Source organism: Rhinolophus ferrumequinum, chromosome 2, assembly GCF_004115265.2.
Source record: "Rhinolophus ferrumequinum isolate MPI-CBG mRhiFer1 chromosome 2, mRhiFer1_v1.p, whole genome shotgun sequence".
In the NCBI taxonomy this organism is placed as follows: Eukaryota; Metazoa; Chordata; class Mammalia; order Chiroptera; family Rhinolophidae; genus Rhinolophus; species Rhinolophus ferrumequinum.
In genome coordinates this window covers 107322272-107339188 of record NC_046285.1, presented here as the reverse complement: position 1 = coordinate 107339188, position 16917 = coordinate 107322272, and the positions used below count along the sequence as shown (strand labels likewise).

The 16917-nt window shown below is 52.0% G+C and overlaps 1 protein-coding gene and 1 long non-coding RNA gene across 7 annotated transcripts in view; both read right to left on the bottom strand.

The window, feature by feature from the left end:
- Positions 1-504: 504 nt before the first annotated feature.
- The window catches only part of AGPAT3 (1-acylglycerol-3-phosphate O-acyltransferase 3), a 97776-nt gene continuing 81363 nt past the window's right edge, over positions 505-16917 (bottom strand). For 5 of the 6 annotated variants that reach the window (XM_033129673.1, XM_033129691.1, XM_033129677.1 and 2 more), the window contains exons 3-9: positions 16670-16839; positions 15916-16077; positions 14878-15031; positions 14284-14386; positions 10602-10677; positions 7106-7304; positions 505-918 (exon numbers count right to left, since the gene is read on the bottom strand). In XM_033129673.1, coding sequence (XP_032985564.1) covers positions 662-918; positions 7106-7304; positions 10602-10677; positions 14284-14386; positions 14878-15031; positions 15916-16077; positions 16670-16839 — 1121 coding nt within the window. In that variant the 3' untranslated portion in view covers positions 505-661. Of the gene's footprint in view, positions 919-6560; positions 6822-7105; positions 7305-10601; positions 10678-14283; positions 14387-14877; positions 15032-15915; positions 16078-16669; positions 16840-16917 lie in introns of those variants that run through there. The other variant, XM_033129710.1, reaches the window with a different exon arrangement.
- On the bottom strand, positions 1938-4848 carry LOC117035739 (uncharacterized). Its single transcript, XR_004425265.1, has 2 exons — positions 4115-4848; positions 1938-4060 (listed from the first exon to the last, which is right to left on the bottom strand). It is a non-coding gene; the product is annotated as an uncharacterized LOC117035739 (long non-coding RNA).

Sequence of the window (16917 nt, the reverse complement as noted above, 5' to 3'; positions counted from 1 at the left end):
ATTAAGCTGGGCCCGTCGCCTGGGTGTCCCAATGTCTGTGACTCGGGTGGTGGGTCCAAGGGTGTCTCCCACAGCCACTTGTGTCTGCTCGTGGACACTCATTTCCACAGGACAAGTGCACAAGTGAAGCACAGCTGTGTGCGTAGGAGACAAGGGTCTGACCAAGCCCTGCCAGTACCCTTCGGTTTCATCTCCTACATCACATTACCCAAATCACACACCTCTGTGCGTTTGTGTGCATGTGCGGGCACGTGGGGGCATGTGTGCGTGTGCACCTGCTGGTACATATATGATCTGACCTCAAGATGTATTTTTAAAAATAAGTCGTGGCTAGATGTAGGACTTTCCAGAATGCCGTCTGAGCTGGCCTTTCCAGTTCTCAGGCTGAGCTGAGCATGGACATGGGCCCTGCCCACTCCCACCAGTGCCGCTGGAACCAGAAGGCATGCAGCAGAGAAGCGTGTCACCACGGCGGCGGTTCCCAGAGCATAAGTGACACCTGGATTCTTTGAGCTTCATTTATTTTCCGCAGACAGACAAATGAGACCCTGAATAGCTCTTGGTTCTAACAAGAGTTCTTTTCTTGATAAGAGAAAGGGGTCCTTAGTTTTCTCCACAGAATGAATTTTTTACAAAAGAATACTTGGTGACGCACACATGCCTATGTGGAAACCCGTCTGTCCTTGATGGCTTTTATACCCATTTTGAGGCAGTCATTTCGCACGCTTTTTGCACCAACTGATTTGCTCCCTGGCTTTCGCCAGATGGTGGCGCTCCTCGTCCACGTCCCCTCCATAGGCAACGGGCATGAAAAGGAGAGGCTTGCAAAGCGCACAGGAGCTGCCAGTGCAGGTGACAACCCCACAGGCCAGGAAGTGCCCGAGGTCCTTAACTTCCCCTGGGGAAAATCTATGCAGACTAGAAAGAAAGGAACAGAAGGAGGCAGACAGTCACTTTCGCTTATACTGGGGATATTTTATCCCTCTCTTTCATAGCAGCAATTTTAATAAACAAGTATGATGCCTGCAGCATTTTATCTACAAAATACCGCCACTCAGGCAGGGCTCACGCACGCCCGTGTACAAAATGGTCTTCACAGAGCATGGCAAACACAGTCAGTTTTTTTTGGGACACAGGCTTTTAAGGTCTAAGTGAGCTCTCCCCACCAGCCTCCTATAGACCAAAAATACCGCTAGACTCAACTCCATAAAGCTTGTGAGTAGCAAACTTGTAAAAATGAAGTGTACAAAAGGGAACGTCTGTATAACATATTTGCACCCTGTATACAATGTATCACCCCTTGAAACTGGCCAACGGTCAAGTATGGCAGATTGTCAACAATAGAAAAAGACCCCAATGTCTGTCACACGCATGTGAGTCAATGGTTTGTGTGGTTTTCCAAAGAGATTTTCATTTACAGTGACAGCACTTGCTAACAGACCTTTATGATCCATGATTAGTTTATGATCCATTACTTGCTGGCGGTCTTTGTGATTCAGAAGCCAGATCCTCATGATTAATGATTAATTTACGATACAGTACTTGCTGATGATCTTTGTGATTAAGACGCCAGTTGAATTTCTGGCATTTAGGCAAGTAACATTTGATTGTCACAACGTACAATTCTGAGACAATAAATACAAGTAGATCAGATGCATTTCTTCATTGTATCAAGTAACTCCAGTTTAATTTAATACAATTTAGTGCATTTCAGTATCTCATTCACAGTTTGACTTCTGTCCAAATACTTTTTACAACAAAAAGTTAAGAAACTGAAAGTTTACGAGAAAAGAAAACTCCAGGTGAACTCGTTATTAAAAAGCTTAAAAATTTAAAGCAATTCAATTGTCTTTGAGAAGAACGCGCGGCTGCCGCTGGGGCTGACTGATGTCAGCTTCTCTGGTAACTTCCCGGGTTCCCTGAAAGTGACCTTGTCCTTTTATTTCCCGAGTGGTTTGGAAGAATGCCACCATTTTCACTGAATCAGCTAGCGGCAAATGCTTGTGCTAAAACTTAATTCACATGTGTCCACCCCCTCAATCAGGCAGAACACAGTGTGACATCTTCTACCCCAAAACTGCCCCTGTGTTTCTGCACCCTGGCCCTGATATGCAAGAATGTGAAACCCGAATGTCCGCATGCACCCTGGCAGCCCCATGCAGGGTTTGGGACAAAGCGTGGCCGGTCCGAGTGGGTGGCACCCGGCCCAAGCCCACGTGTTTGGAGAGGCTGGCCGTGGCTTTAGGAGCTAACTCACTAGACAAAGGGGCAGGCAGGTGGGCCGAGGGTGTGCTGTTTCCAGAGAGAAGGCAGGCGGACATGATGGCCCACTGTTTCGACCTTAAGCCTGGTTACATGGCAGGCGGGCAGAGTAGAAGCCGCGTCACACCACTGAACGCTGAGTGTTGCATGCCGGGGGAAGCATGCACTACTGGTGAGAAAGTCGCAGCAGGGGTCACTCACAGGGATGAATAATTCAGCTGCAAGAAGTCAGCTGGGCTGAAAAGATTCTATTTGGCTTGTCCTATGGGCATCTCGGGTGGACACAAAGCAACATGCAGAGAGTTCCTTATTCTTCGCCCCAAATCTGACCCAAATCAGTCGTCACATGGGCGTGGGCATGGCCGCATGTGACTGGGCGCACGCTTCTCTGCAGATCGGCTTCACGCTCAATAACCCAACGGGGGTAAGGGAAGTCCTCCTGCACGGTGCACGGAGGGCGCGACAGGCACGGACGAGACGATTCAGAGCGGAGGATCACACCTGCGTCCATTTCACAAGGTGCTACTGACATTGTCGCTTTATGTCACTTAGTGGTGTGCACACTCAGCTCATCTCTTAACGAGACTCTGTGCTTCTTGAGGGCGGGGATGACAGAGCACCTCCAACAGGGCTGTGCATCTAGTGTCTGTCACCACGCACCAGTGACCAGGGCCACTGCTTTCTCTGTGTTCAAACTTTGTCAGTGGGCAGCCATTTCAAACCCTCCACTAGGCTCCAATGTGTAGAAAAAGAGGGCATAAAGACAGTGTTCACGGGTTTTTGACACGTGTCCCCTCGGACTAGCCCAGGCTCTCCCCAGCGTCTGCTCACTTGCACACAGTAGGCCCATTCACTGCTCACAGTGGTACCTGAAAGACCCTAGAGAGGGAAACAGAGTCTCCAGGTGCCGGCAGCTGCTACAGAATCACCATGGACGACCACAGGCACCTCTGAAGCCCCTGGAACTCCCCAGAGGGGGCCCCAAATCTGTGGCCCTTTCCCCAGCCAGATACACAGGGAGGGCCCACAAGCCAAACTCCACTCACTGGGCAGGGGGAACACAAGCATAAAAGGTGACAAAGGACACAGAACCTGGGGCCTGACAGTGGAGCCTGGGCCTGATGAGAAACATGCGACCATTGGTCCCCCAGGCTCGGAACTCAGCCTGTCCATCACTCATGGAAAGGGACCTTCTCTCTGTGCATCCCAGCAGGAGCGGGGGCTGGCTCTGGAGTCAGACTGCAAGTACCAGAGCCTGCCCAGCAACGATAGTCAGCAAACACCTCTCCCACCCCCCCCCGCAGAGGGTCAGCAAACACCTCCCCCAGCAGAGGGTCAGCAAACACCTCCCCCAGCAGAGGGTCAGCAAACACCTCCCCAGCAGAGGGTCAGCAAACACCTCCCCAGCAGAGGGTCAGCAAACACCTCCCCCAGCAGAGGGTCAGCAAACACCTCCCCCAACAGAGGGTCAGCAAACACCTCCCCCAGCAGAGGGTCAGCAAACACCTCCCCCAGCAGAGGGTCAGCAAACACCTCCCCCAGCAGAGGGTCAGCAAACACCTCCCCAGCAGAGGGTCAGCAAACACCTCCCCCAGCAGAGGGTCAGCAAACACCTCCCCAGCAGAGGGTCAGCAAACACCTCCCCAGCAGAGGGTCAGCAAACACCTCCCCCAGCAGAGGGTCAGCAAACACCTCCCCCAACAGAGGGTCAGCAAACACCTCCCCCAGCAGAGGGTCAGCAAACACCTCCCCAGCAGAGGGTCAGCAAACACCTCCCCAGCAGAGGGTCAGCAAACACCTCCCCCAGCAGAGGGTCAGCAAACACCTCCCCCAGCAGAGGGTCAGCAAACACGTCCCCCAGCAGCAAAGATCAGCAAACACCGCCCCCCACCCCGTAGAGGGTCAGCAAACACCTCCCCCAGCAGAGGGTCAGCAAACACCTCCCCCCTACAGAGGGTCAGCAAACACCTCCCCCAGCAGCAAAGATCAGCAAATACCTCCCCCAGCAGCAAAGATCAGCAAACACCTCCCCCAACAGAGGGTCAGCAAACATCTCCCCCAGCAGCAAAGATCAGCAAATACCTTCCCCAGCAGAGGGTCAGCAAACATCTCCTCTCCCTTGTCAGACCCAGGGCTACATGAGGAGGGCATCCTAGACTCCAGGACTAGAATGCACACTGGCAACACTGACTCGCCCAGCCTGTCCAAATACTCATCCTGAACTTGACACGACAACATCAGCGACACATGCAGCTCAGTAGTGGGGTGTAAAGGAAAAGAATAAAGAAAAGCACTATTCTGCAAGGGGAAAAAAAAAAGAAAGCCCGAACATTCATGGCGTAGTTTTTATTGCTCCCAAAGGGCTCCGTGTTCAATGCATGAACTGATCCGTGTTAAATCAGAAGGAATCACTGAGATTTAAAACCTACACCCTTGTCTCAGTCTTCATTTACGGAGGAGCCCGCACCGACTAGACACAGAATTCATATACTATGTGTTCATTTTAAGGGGAGGGAACTTATCTGGGCAACAAGGACTAACTAAGTGGTTAATTTAGTGGTTAAAGACCTAAATTTGCATTTTCCGATAACGCAGTACGATATCGTGCATGGTAGTACCCTTCCACCTTTTTCCTTTAAGACTTAAGTATAGTGACTTAGCCAATGACATAGATAAACACACAGAAAGACAGATGAGCTGAATGTTCTGGGAAGACAAAGAAACACTACGGTAGCTGCTCACCCCAGGGGGAGTGGACAGATAGCCTTCAAGGGCAGAGGCAGGCACTCCTGAAACAAAAGCATTTTGATGCTGTTTTGCTTTAGCCTCACAAGGAATTGTGTTTACCCACCCTTGCTTGTAGGACATTTTTCTGTAGGCGTCCCTCCGTCAGTTACCACACCTAAAATTCAGCAGTGTCATTGTTATAAAGAATTTATGCCGTCCGATAAATCTTCCCAAAACACTTAGGGCCAATGCATAATTATTTTTCCAATTTAGTTTATAATTTTGTCCGTGCTTCCATCTGTTTTCCTAGAAAATTCAACCTGCCTCTACTCAGAATGCTGGTTACAGTGTATCAGAGAGAACACTCATTATTTTTCTTCCCCTTGCTAAAAAACATGAGGGGAATGTGACTTTAAAAAACCAGTTGAAAGTCTAAGGAGAAAGTCCACTGCAGGTGGGTTTACAGTGGAATGATAGCTGAGCCACAAGGGGGGCGGGGGGAGAGGCCTGTGTGTAGCATGTGCCCACTCCTCCTGCCCCAGGCCCTGGGTGCATTAAACACACCTCCATATGCAGGATAAATGCCTCCCACTAGTGCTACGGCCGAAGGGACACTGTGAGCACATAAGACAAGCTTGGAGAACCCCTGCGGCAGGAGGAGTGGAGTACGAACTAGCTGCCTGCTGGGCACGCCAGGCAGAGAGGCCACAGGTCTGCTCAGAGCCTGGCAGGCCCTCCCTGGGGACACACGTGCCTGCCTGGGGAAGGGAGGGTGGCAAGGAGGGTGGAAAGCTCTCCACCTCTAAACTTGAGAGCCATCAACTATAAAAATAAAATCTCTACAAGCCGACAAGCTCTGTGCTAAGTCTCCAACCACCTTTAGAAGACAGAGGTTTGAGGGTGACATTCCTTTTTAAGAAGCCTCCATGAGTCCCGGGGACTGTGGGCAGGGGTCTCGCTCCAGCACACTCAGCGCCTCTGGGCTCCCTGTTGCTGGGGGCAAGGGTGCCTGCCCAGCCTGGCCTCCGCAGCTGCCAGCCCAGGGACTGCAGTCCAATGGCTGCAGGGAGAAGGAGTGGAGACTGGGCAGGCAGGAACACCACGCTTCACCAGTTCTCAGGTATTTACGCCCAGGATCGGGTGGGACGTGGAGTGGGGCTCCAGTCCACGTGACATCCAGTGTGTGCTTATCACCAAGACATCTTTCTCCATGGTGCCCCCACCCCACCGTCTGGAAGCAAAGGTGCAGGTCACATTGGGGGCTGGGGACCCTGTGACATCGTTCCCAGCAGGACAGGGGAAGAATCCTGAAGGGACTTTGCTGAGGGTGCAGGGGAAGAGGCGAGGGGCTAGGGCGCGTTCCCAAAATCACAGATAAAAAACAAAACAGGGCCTAAGTGTAAGAAGAGAAAGCGTCAGAGGCTCTCTCTGGCCAGCAGCGTCTTTGAGAGATGGCTCAGGTGAGACCAGTCCCCCAGAAGCCACCCCCCAGGGCAGACGCCGCCCTCCTCACAGCTCTCCCAGGTGGCACACGGGCCCTGCAGGTGTGCTGCGATGGGCTCCATCCTGCAGGCCTTCTGATTTCTTTACTCTTGGCTCAAGTTTATTGGTTAATATTAGTCACCAGTTAATAAGAAAAATAGTTTCTAAGTGTCTGTTTCTCCGCTCTGTGTGTGTTGCTGTTTTTAATTGAGTTAACTGGATGCCACCATCACGTTATGCGTGTTCGATCACAGCCACTAATTATTCCTTTTTCTTAAATTCTTGGTTTCCGTAGCTGGAGCCTTTTTCTATTTCAGTTACTCCTATTAGTCGGCGGACTCCAAAGGAAGCTTTAAAACAGGAGAAAGGTGAGGTTAGACGGACCGCTTTGCCATCAACTGGAGAGCTCGTTATTGGGGGGACGCCCGACATCTGGCCTCCGACTTCCTGTGGGGGTGCAGGCCGACCCACGCCCCTCCTCCCTCACCCGCTCAGCCTGTCCCCACAGAGCAGATGGCGTCCACAACGGAGTGGCCAGAGCCCGCTCTCCGAGGCCTGAGAGGCTCTGGTTGGATGCCCGACTCCAGGACGCCTCGAGGCCTGACCTCGAGCTGAGTGATCGTCCGCTCCTTACCTGCCCCGACAAAGCCCAGGAACGTCAGGATCAGGAGGGGAGAGCCACTCGCAAAGACGCCCAAGGCGAAGCTGAACAGAGGCGACAGCAGGACGGTGGCCCAGAACAGGAAGTTCAGGAGCGTCCAGGGCCTTCGGGCCGGTTTGAACTGCTCCCCTGGGAACACGCCTTCCTGGTTATACATCTCCTGCAAGGCGTCCTATAAGAATCCACAGAAGAGTGGGGCTCGACACGCTGTCCTGTTAACACGAGGGAGCATGCTGACAGTGAAACACAGCCACCTGCACAAGTGCCACACATATCAAGTGGATGAACCGTGCACTGCAGGCAGGGAATGAGGCTAGCGGGACATTCACGGAGAACCTTGGCTGCTTGCATGAAAAGCTTGAAAGGATACAAACCTTCTGACGTGGCACGTTTCCCAGGAAAATAATGAGTCTGTGCCTGGCAGATGGGCACTGTCACCTCATCACTCATCATCTAAGGGCAGGGGGTAGGGGGGCATGACTTGCTGGGTGATAGCCACAGAAAGTTATTTCACTCTTCCTTCCTCCATTCCTGTAGGCTAATGACCATGGAGAGAGGAGCTGGTGAAGACGTGGGGAAGGTGACGCTGTCAGGGGACCGTCAGCCGTGGGACAGGGACATGTTGTAAACACCAAGCATGCACTGGCTGAGAAAGGGGACACCTAACAGAACAGACGTGTCCACGCCACCACACAGGACGTGTTAACAAGGGGTGCACTGCTGATATCTACGTACCATGAGGTCCCATTTAAACAAACACTAGGTATGACTGTAGACATTTGAACAGGACCACACTTAGCAAGCTGGAACCCCAGTGACACATACTGCAATCTGCTTTTTTCACACATTATTTTCTAGAGAGTCAGTTATGTTGGTTGCTAATATGTAGTTCATTTATTTTAACTGAATCCCAGCAAATGAATATACATATACAATGTATCTATTTCCTCATACACTTTTAGGTTACTTCTCATTTCCTGGTAAATAAATACTGCTACAAGCAAACATCACTTTGTGTCCGTTTCAGACTTTAAAACCTGACCCAGATTCGGAGAGCTATTCTCCTTTGCAAGGGAGCACACACATCTTCTGCCTGTCTGTTTACATGATGTATATGTCCTATTTATTTTTAATTTAGGTTTCTGTTTTCTTCTGGAGAGTGATACTGTTCTTGGAAATGATACGTTTTATCTAAGTTTTCAAAGGTGTGAGCATAAAGCTAGTCCTACTGCTTGCATATTATTTTCACTTCCTGTTCTTTGGTCGAGTCACTTTTTTTATTCCCCTTCTCCTGTAATTAGCCAGTCTTGCCCAAGGCTTTCTGTTTTGTAATATTTTTAAAGAAATAATTTATGCTATTTTTATTCTTTTCTTTGTTCTACTCTCTCTGAATTTACTCCATTTTGTGTGTATGCGTACACGTGTATGCATGTATAATGTATGTGTATGTGTATGATTATTAACAGGATAAAACGTGTAAGACTTTAGAAGAGATTCTGATACATAGTAAGAGATATGACCAATTCCTTTGTGGGCAGTATGTCTTTTCTCTCTGGTTATTTATTCTTTTTCTTTTAAATTAAAGTTTATTGGGGTGACAATTGTTAGTAAATGGTTCTTTATTCTCAGATCGTCTTTTTGTCTATGGTGTTCTGCAATTTCATTGCCAAGTAGAGATAAGTATCTGTTTTTTAAAACTTTTACTTATTTTAAGTGTGTTTTTTCCAGGACCCATCAGCTCCAAGTCAAGTAGTTGTTTCAATCTAGTTGTGGAGGCCGCAGCTCTCAGTGGCCCATGTGGGGATGGAACCGGCAACCTTGTTGTTAAGAGCACCGCACTCTGACCAGCTGAGCTAACAGGCTACCCCGGTAAGCTTACTGTTATTTATCCTATCCCAGACTTGTATTTCTTGAACCTGATGAAATCCATGTTAGCCAATTCTACAAGTTTTACGGTTATCATCCCTGAAGCTGCTCCTCTCCATTCTTTCTACCTTCTCATTCTGGACCTTCTAACAGTTATCTATTGGGCCTCTCAGTCCGTGCTTTGTGTCTTTTGACTTTCTTTTCATAGGTCTACTTCCTCTGTGCTGCATTCTGAGCAGTTTCTCCTAAATCTTACAGTTTATTAATTCTCTCTTCAGCTGTATCTATTTCCCCTGTTAAGATTTTACTGTCAGTGACTAGATTTCTTATGCCCATAAATCCTGCCTGGTTTTTCTCAAATCTGACTTGTTTTTGCCTAGGTCTTGCTCTTCCCTTTTCAGTTCTTTCTTTTGTGCTTACTCATTTCAAACATACTAATTTTAGTTTCTGCGTGATTGTCTCAGTAGCTGAGGCTTTTGGAGGATTTAACTATTGCCTGTTTGCCTGTCGTGGAGCCCGTGGTGGATTCTGGCTCTGAGCTCATCTCCAGCACAATTTTATCTGAGGACATCTTGGGCAGCTTAGGCCTGCAGTCATGTTCTTCCAGTTTTGCATGTACTTCTCTCAGGATCTCTAGAGAGATTTTCCTGGAACCACTTTTTATGTTGATATTTTGTCTTTTCTCTTTTTGAACTATGTTGTTGTATAAATGCAAACCACAAACCTGTTTGCTGTCACACCTGTAATTATGAATTACCAGGGGGACCTTTTTGAGACCAAGAGAAGGAAGCGTCAGAGTCACTTCCCTGTGCTGGCAGGCAAACGCTTTTCCAGTTTAACCTTTGTGAGGGTGGAAGTCTCAGAGGGTCCCAGCTGTTTGTAGAGTTTTCAGTTCTAACTTCTGCCTTGAATGAAGTCAAACCTTTACCTTCTTTCTCCAGGTAGGCATTAAGACTCAAGACTTTGGGGTAAGGGGACCAGCAAACTCCACCCGGAGGGGATGGCAGTGGCAGCCCACAGGCTTACCCTGGGTTTTCAGTCCCATCTCCTTATTTTGATTCCTTAGAGATTTCCCTTATTTTCTTGAGAGCTCATCAATGCATTTCAAGGGTATTTGTTATTACTGGAAGGATTTTCTGATTATCTAAGCCTCCCACAACACTGAAAACAAAAAGCTAGTGTCCTGTATGTTTGTGTATCTAAAATAAACCGGAAGCAAGAGTCAAGGGTGAGGTGTACTGTGGGAAAAGAGGTGGGGCTGGGTGTGGTCTTAAGAACCTTTTGATGTCATCTGTATCGTGTCTCGTATATTAAATCACACACATACACACATACATCTATTATATATCTATACTTTCTTTTACATGAAAAAAATGAAACAAATGTGATAAAATGTTATCGGCCAGGGTTATATAACCATTATGTTACCCTTTATACTTTTCTCTAGTTTGTTAATAAAAAAGCTAAGAAAAAAGGATTAGAAATAAGTATTTGATAACTGCACAGCACTTCTGACTCCAGAGGAAGTCACCATGCCAGCTGCCTGCCCGCTCAGCTGCCCCTCGAGACCTCTTCCTGAAGGGGGAAAGCTGTGTGCCTTTACCTTCTCCTGGTACAGTTTATGAAGCCATTGAGCTGCTCCCTTTTCATCCAGTGGGATCTCTTCCAGAGGAAATCTCCTGTTTTATGAAGAAGATTGAAAGCAAAGTCAATAACTAGATGCCATCAAACTGCAAACGGGGGATAAACTCGGGCATCATGGTTACTTGCTGGCCTGCTTCTGCTATCCAATCTCACTCTCAATTTCCAAACACACACAAACATCAAAGTAATGTCCTCGGGCACTCTCCCAGAGTGCCATGCGGGTGACCTGGGGCTCTGTGGGACTGCAGGGAGCCCCGAGGGGGCGGGGGCCAGAGACACAGCTATGGCCATGGGATAGCATTTCACGTGGGATACCCACAGGCGGAGCAATGAGCAGATCATGTCCCCAGCTCCACCGTGAAGAGTGATCATTTGTTAGCTTCAGCAGGAGTTTTGGTCTCTCTTAATAGTTCATCCTTTGTAAATCAACTCAGAGTGTCTTTCATTAGGCAAAGAAAATTATGTATTTCACAAATGAAATCTACTTGCTTCAAACATGAAAAGCAATAGAGATTTAGAGCTTTAATCTCAGTTAATGAACACCTGACCGGTTAAGACACTAACTTATTTATAAACCTGATCACCAGCCGGATTACCAGCCCCACCAGCTGAAGGTGTCCACCTGCTAAGACTGGCCCGACAAGAGCCACTTCCACAACAACTGCAGTACCTGAAAATTGCCAGAAGAGGGCGCTAAGCACCCACATGCGCGAGAGTAACCAGCGGGATGAGGGTCCTCAGAGGGGTGGGGCCGCCCACCTGGGAGGGGCCCACAGTGAGAGGATGGCCAGGGCGCGTTTCCATGGCCTGACGTAAACCTCCACCCTTTAAGGTATCTTGAAATTTTTGCTCTAAAAATCGAGAACTTTGGTTTGTGTGGACTATGCCTATCCATCTTCACCACATTCAAAACTAAAACAGACTAGAAGCACACACGCTGCAGACGCCGGAGGGAGGAGGCTCGGACGGGGTTCTCCAGGAGGCATGAAGCCTAAAGACTTCACATGCATTGTGTGCGTGTCCCATGCAGGGTCTGCGTGTCTGCCACATGCACTATGAATACATACAAGAAGCATTTAAAAGGAGATAAAAATAAATACAGACGAGCAGCTATTTCCTGGACTTGACTCAAGCTACCTTAGAGTCACTGGCCAGCATGAGCCTCAGGCCACTGTCACAGGCAATTAGACAAAGCCCCCTGGGCCGTGAGAGCCTCAGTGCGTTGGATGACAAGTATGTTTTAGACTCATTGGAATACTGCTTTTACTCTAAACTCAAACAATAAGTGATACCAAACAGGAAGCTGAAGCTTTTAGAAGTTCTAAGAATGTATCTATTCACATGAGATTAGATACAACATCACCCCATGTTTTCTGTAGCAAAGGGGGAATGACCACTGAATGTCCTCTGCAACTGGGACCGGTGTTCCCGCGGAGGTGCCATGCAGCCTGGCGGGGTGGCCAGGGCACCGACCTCAAGCTGGGCCCAATGGCCTCCCCCGGCCCCACAACCTCTGACTCCGGGCAGCTGAGACTGTCTGACCACCACCCAGCCCATACTACCCAGGACAAGGGCAGGACCTGCCTCCAAGTCCTCTGAGGATGACAGACAGCGGGGGCAGGGCTGACACAGAGCCCACCACTGCCATCACCGTCCTGGACAATATCACGTGTTCTAGTCGGAGCCACAGCCAGGGGGGAAGCCACACCTGGCTTCTCCGTGCTGCTGTCAGGACCACCCGGGGCCCCAGAGATATCTCCTAGTCCCCAGTGGGCACACTGTGGCCACCCCCCACCAGGGCTTCTAGAGACCTCAGGGCAGGCCTCCTGGGCTTCCCCTGCCCCAGGATGGCACAAGAGACCCTACCCTGCGCTAAGCCAGTCCACTGCAAGCTTCAGAAGGAAAAAACCGCCTGGCTTGTTATTTATGTTCACAAAACGATTCTTGGAGTTTCCTACAGTGTGGCCAGAAATGGGTGATGGTGTTTTAAAACATACAGACTGAAGCTCTCAAGACTGAAACGGAGAGGGCCTGTCAGAGCCTTCTCAGGACTCCCTGATCAGGATGGACCCCACGCCGGCGGGGGGCGGATGGCAGACATGGGCGGAAGGGCTTGCCTCTCTGGGCACATTGGCATGACAGGGAGATCTGCATGTTCAACCAGGAGGATGCAGACAGGAGACGAGCTGGATGGCCTGGGGCTCTGCCCTGAGCTGGAAGCAGCATCACAACACCATTTCATTAATAGAGGGGTCCCCAGATGGCTTTAAGTTAGACAGATTTTTTGGGTGGATTATGTTCATGAGCCAGAGAAACCTGGAGACAAAGTGTGGCAGTGAGACATGCAGCCACCATTCGGGTGGGACGCCCTTGCCACTGACCTTGACCCTGTGTTACAGAAATGAGGGCCGCTCTCCATGGGAGGTCGTGCCTGCATTTCAGGACAAAGCCTCGGGCTCTGCAGTGGACACCTGGACACCTCACTCTTGTCTCACTGGCACCGGGAACCACTCAGGATGGAACTTAACACGGACCCTCCTCCCTCTAGCCCTCTTCCTTTCAGACACAGATCCCTCAAATTCTGGGGCTGAAATCACCAGTGCCAGCAAAAGTCACGTAAGTGCAGCTTCCAGCCAGAAGGTTCCTTGGGAGAGCCTGCATTGCAGCCTCTGCATAGATCTGGGGGAAAGGTCAGCCCGGGCGTCCACCAGCCACGTGACTGCGGTCCCCAGGGAACCCCACACCCCGTCGGACTTGAGCAAGTTCTGGGAAGCGAACTGTTCAGGCTCCCACGGAGGTGAGAGGGAGGGTGCGTACCGCCTTCCCCCGCCCCTGGCACGGAGCACATGTGTGTGTCTCCCCAGCGACTGCCCCTCGGAAGCCTGGTTCTCTGCTCCCGCCAGCTGCCCCGCCCATCTCTAGCCTCCTGCTTTGCATACAGCAAGCACCCCATCCACGCTCAGTGCACAGTCAACAGGAATCGTTTCTGATACTCTGAGGACATTTTAAGGGCTCCATCAAGCCCCTCCTCTGACTGAGTTTCCCTTCTTGGGTGTCCAGGGCCCCCAAGGCCACCCCACAGTTCTGCATTAACCAGCTCCTGTGTCCCTCCAGCAGGACGACCCTGAACATAGGAGCCTGCTGTGGGGGAGCCTGCCGGGCTCAGCCCCAGGGTCGCCAGGAGCCAGAGCCTGAGTGCCCCCGGGGTCAGCTGTGGCTCTGACCCTCCCTTCTCTCCCCGGCAGTCTGCAAGCCACAGACCTAACTTGTCCTGCACCCTGAACAAAGGAACATGGAGCCCCCTCCGCCGGGGCAGCTCTCCTTCTCCGCCCTGTGGAAATCCTAGTCACTGATCAAGTTTTAGCTCAGCCTCTTTCAAAAAGCCTCTGTGCTCCCTCCAGCGGGAGGGGTCACTCCTCCCCAGACCATCTGGAACATTCGGCCTACACCTCACGGCTACTCGTTCACTTGGTACGACAGCCAGTGGTTCCCGTGTCTGTCCCCATGTCTGCCCATGCTGGGCGGTGGGACTTGGGGCACCGTCACGTGGGGACAGCCCGGGAAGTTGGAGGGGCCACATGTCAGGGCTGGGACATGGGAGGGGGCCGGGCAGGGCGGGTGCCCCCGGGCTCTGAGCTCACCTCACACACATGTCCGCCTCATACTTCTTTCCGTAGAGGATCCCCAGCAAAGACGGGTTCTTGTTCCCCCGGAAATTCAGCGTGACGTCGTACACGGCTGCAACTGTGGGGGTAAGGGTGAGCCAGGCCGCCAGCCTCGCCCGCGCAGGGCCCGGGAGGGGCTTTGCGCAGGGTCATCTTTTCTTTGGATCCTCGTCTTTCTGTTGGTCGTTCAGCTGATTTCCATCAGTGTGCTCACTGACCAGCGTGCCTTTCAGCCATCTGGCCGCTTTCTAATTATGCGTCCTGTGTGTTCTCGGCCCCTTTCTTCTATCTTGCTTTCTTTTGGGCTCGTTAGAGACATTGTTTTTCCTTTATAAGATCTTTTGTTATATACTTTTAAAATAATTTTAGCATTTCCATTAACTAGCATTTTATCACCTCGAAAATGACACGAGAGCATCACAACATGTCCACTCCACTTACTGGGGTCTCCCTTTCCGGCCCTAAGCTTACATGTGACTGACTCATGTAGGTTTTGACCGTTTCCCTTTCTGGCTTCGCACGGAGCCCAGGGCACGGTGGCGTCCCGCTGGCAGGGACGGGGGCCCTTACCTGTCCCACGCAGGCACTGCACTGCGGTGGTGAAGCCCTTGGTGCGGGGCAGCAGGTGGTACTTGAGGACGGGCAGCCCCTTGGAGACAGCCACCTCCATGCTGACGCGGTGCTTCTTCTCCGTGAAGCGCGTGCCCTCACAGTACAGGAGAAACTAGGACACAAACACGGGGACACTGCACCGTCCAGGCGGGAACTCACGCCCTGAGGGGCTCAGCCATCTCCCTCACGTGCGACCTTGACTGGCAGCAAAACATTTGCAGCCCCATTTGTAGAAATGACAGCAGCACTCTAGTGACAAGCACTTGGCAGGGTCTGAATGAAGTATTATTTTACTTTCGGGCTGCAACCCGCACTCTACCACACAAATGCCCTCACCGAACAGTCAATAGCATTGCACTTATCTCAAAGGATGCAAAAGAGAACTTTCCAGAAGGGAGGTACCATGAAGGTCCCTGGGCAGAAGCCTTCTGGTCAGTGAGTGGACAACACGAGAGGTGGAAACACTGAATAAGGAGCCAGCTCTCGAAGGACTGTCACAAACCAGAAGGAAGGAGCCGAGAGAGGAGCAGGAGATTCAATGACTGACCCCAATAATTTTGGCTGCTGTCCATCAAACCCACCCGAGGGGCTTGAAAACTCGCCGAGCCCCCAGGCCCTGCTGCTGTTACAGGTGGGGGTCAATGCGCGATGCTTCTGCTATGACTGACGGCCAGACAGACTCGCGCAGCCCTGCAGGTCACTGGTTCGCCCTGAAACTGGCCTCCAAGGAAGACCCTCCCTGCAGAGGGGCTCACCCTGGGCACCAGTGGGGCACCCACACTCACCTCTTCAGGAGACCCCCTGCTGAGCAGGGAGGACCCCACCTCCCTCCCTCCCGGCACCCTGACTCCGTCTCAACTGGGGCTGTGGAGGCAGGTGGCCCCGAGCCCAGCCCCGAGGGCCGGCCCCACTGCCAGCCTGCCCACCCGCGACTTGGGGACTCGGTGGCGGGGCGGTCTCCCCGAGCGTGTGTGTGCGGCGAGCGCAGGGACTCACCCACATGTACTCAGGGTAGTCGGCCAGGCGCCGCAGCCCCCCGATCACCAGGTCCCGATCCTCCTCCCACTTGCGCTTGCAGAACACGATCTCCAGGAAGTACCACGTCCAGCCAATGAGCGGCACGTACAGTAGCTCCCTCTTGGCCAGCACCTTGGAGCTCTGGGGGGAGGGGACAGCAGATGGCGCGCCAGGCCGCGAGGCTCTCGGGACGCCCCGGGACTGCCCTGTGTGTGTGGCCTTCGCTGTCAATGGGGACTTGCTGACAATGAGTGTAACGCCGGGGACAAGCTGGCCCTGAGGGCACAGGCTCACGTCTGTCCACAGAGGAGGAAGGCAAGGCACGGGCCTGGTGGGAGGGCGGGGGCCCAGGACAGGCCACCTGACTGGCCGCCAGGCCCCGGCTTTCCTGAGGGCAAGGCCGCCACACGGGCGTTCACTCCTCAGCCTGGCTCAGGGTGCTGACATCTCCCTGCGGCGCCTAGCTCACCCAGGGAGCTTCCGGGACTCACAGGGTAGTAAGTAAAGACTGAGCGGAAAAGCGGGAACAACCCATCTCAGGAGAGGGCCGCCTGCCATCTGAGGCACCCTCGTCAGCCACGCGTTCAGACTCATAGCTCAGCGGACCGGGGGCTAAAACCCCAGGGAGTCAGGCCAGCACCTTCCTGGGACGCCCACATTGCTCATCCCCAGAGCCCGTCCAGAACCCCTACACCACACGCCCAGTGCCCTCCCGGGACCCCACGTCACTCACCCCCAGCACACCGAACCGCTCGCACATGGTCCACCCACAGAGGAAGTCGATCTCATAGTTGTGATTCAGGATGATGACCACGTGCTCCTTCCCGAAGCGCTCCATGGTGGCCTGGTCGGTGAAGAGCGTGCAGTCGGTGCAGGACCACCACTCCAGCAGCATGACCAGCTCTGCGGGCAAAAGGGGGAGGGGGTGTCAGCGGCTCAGGCCCACCCAGCCCTCCCTCCCCAGGGGGCACAGGCCAGGCC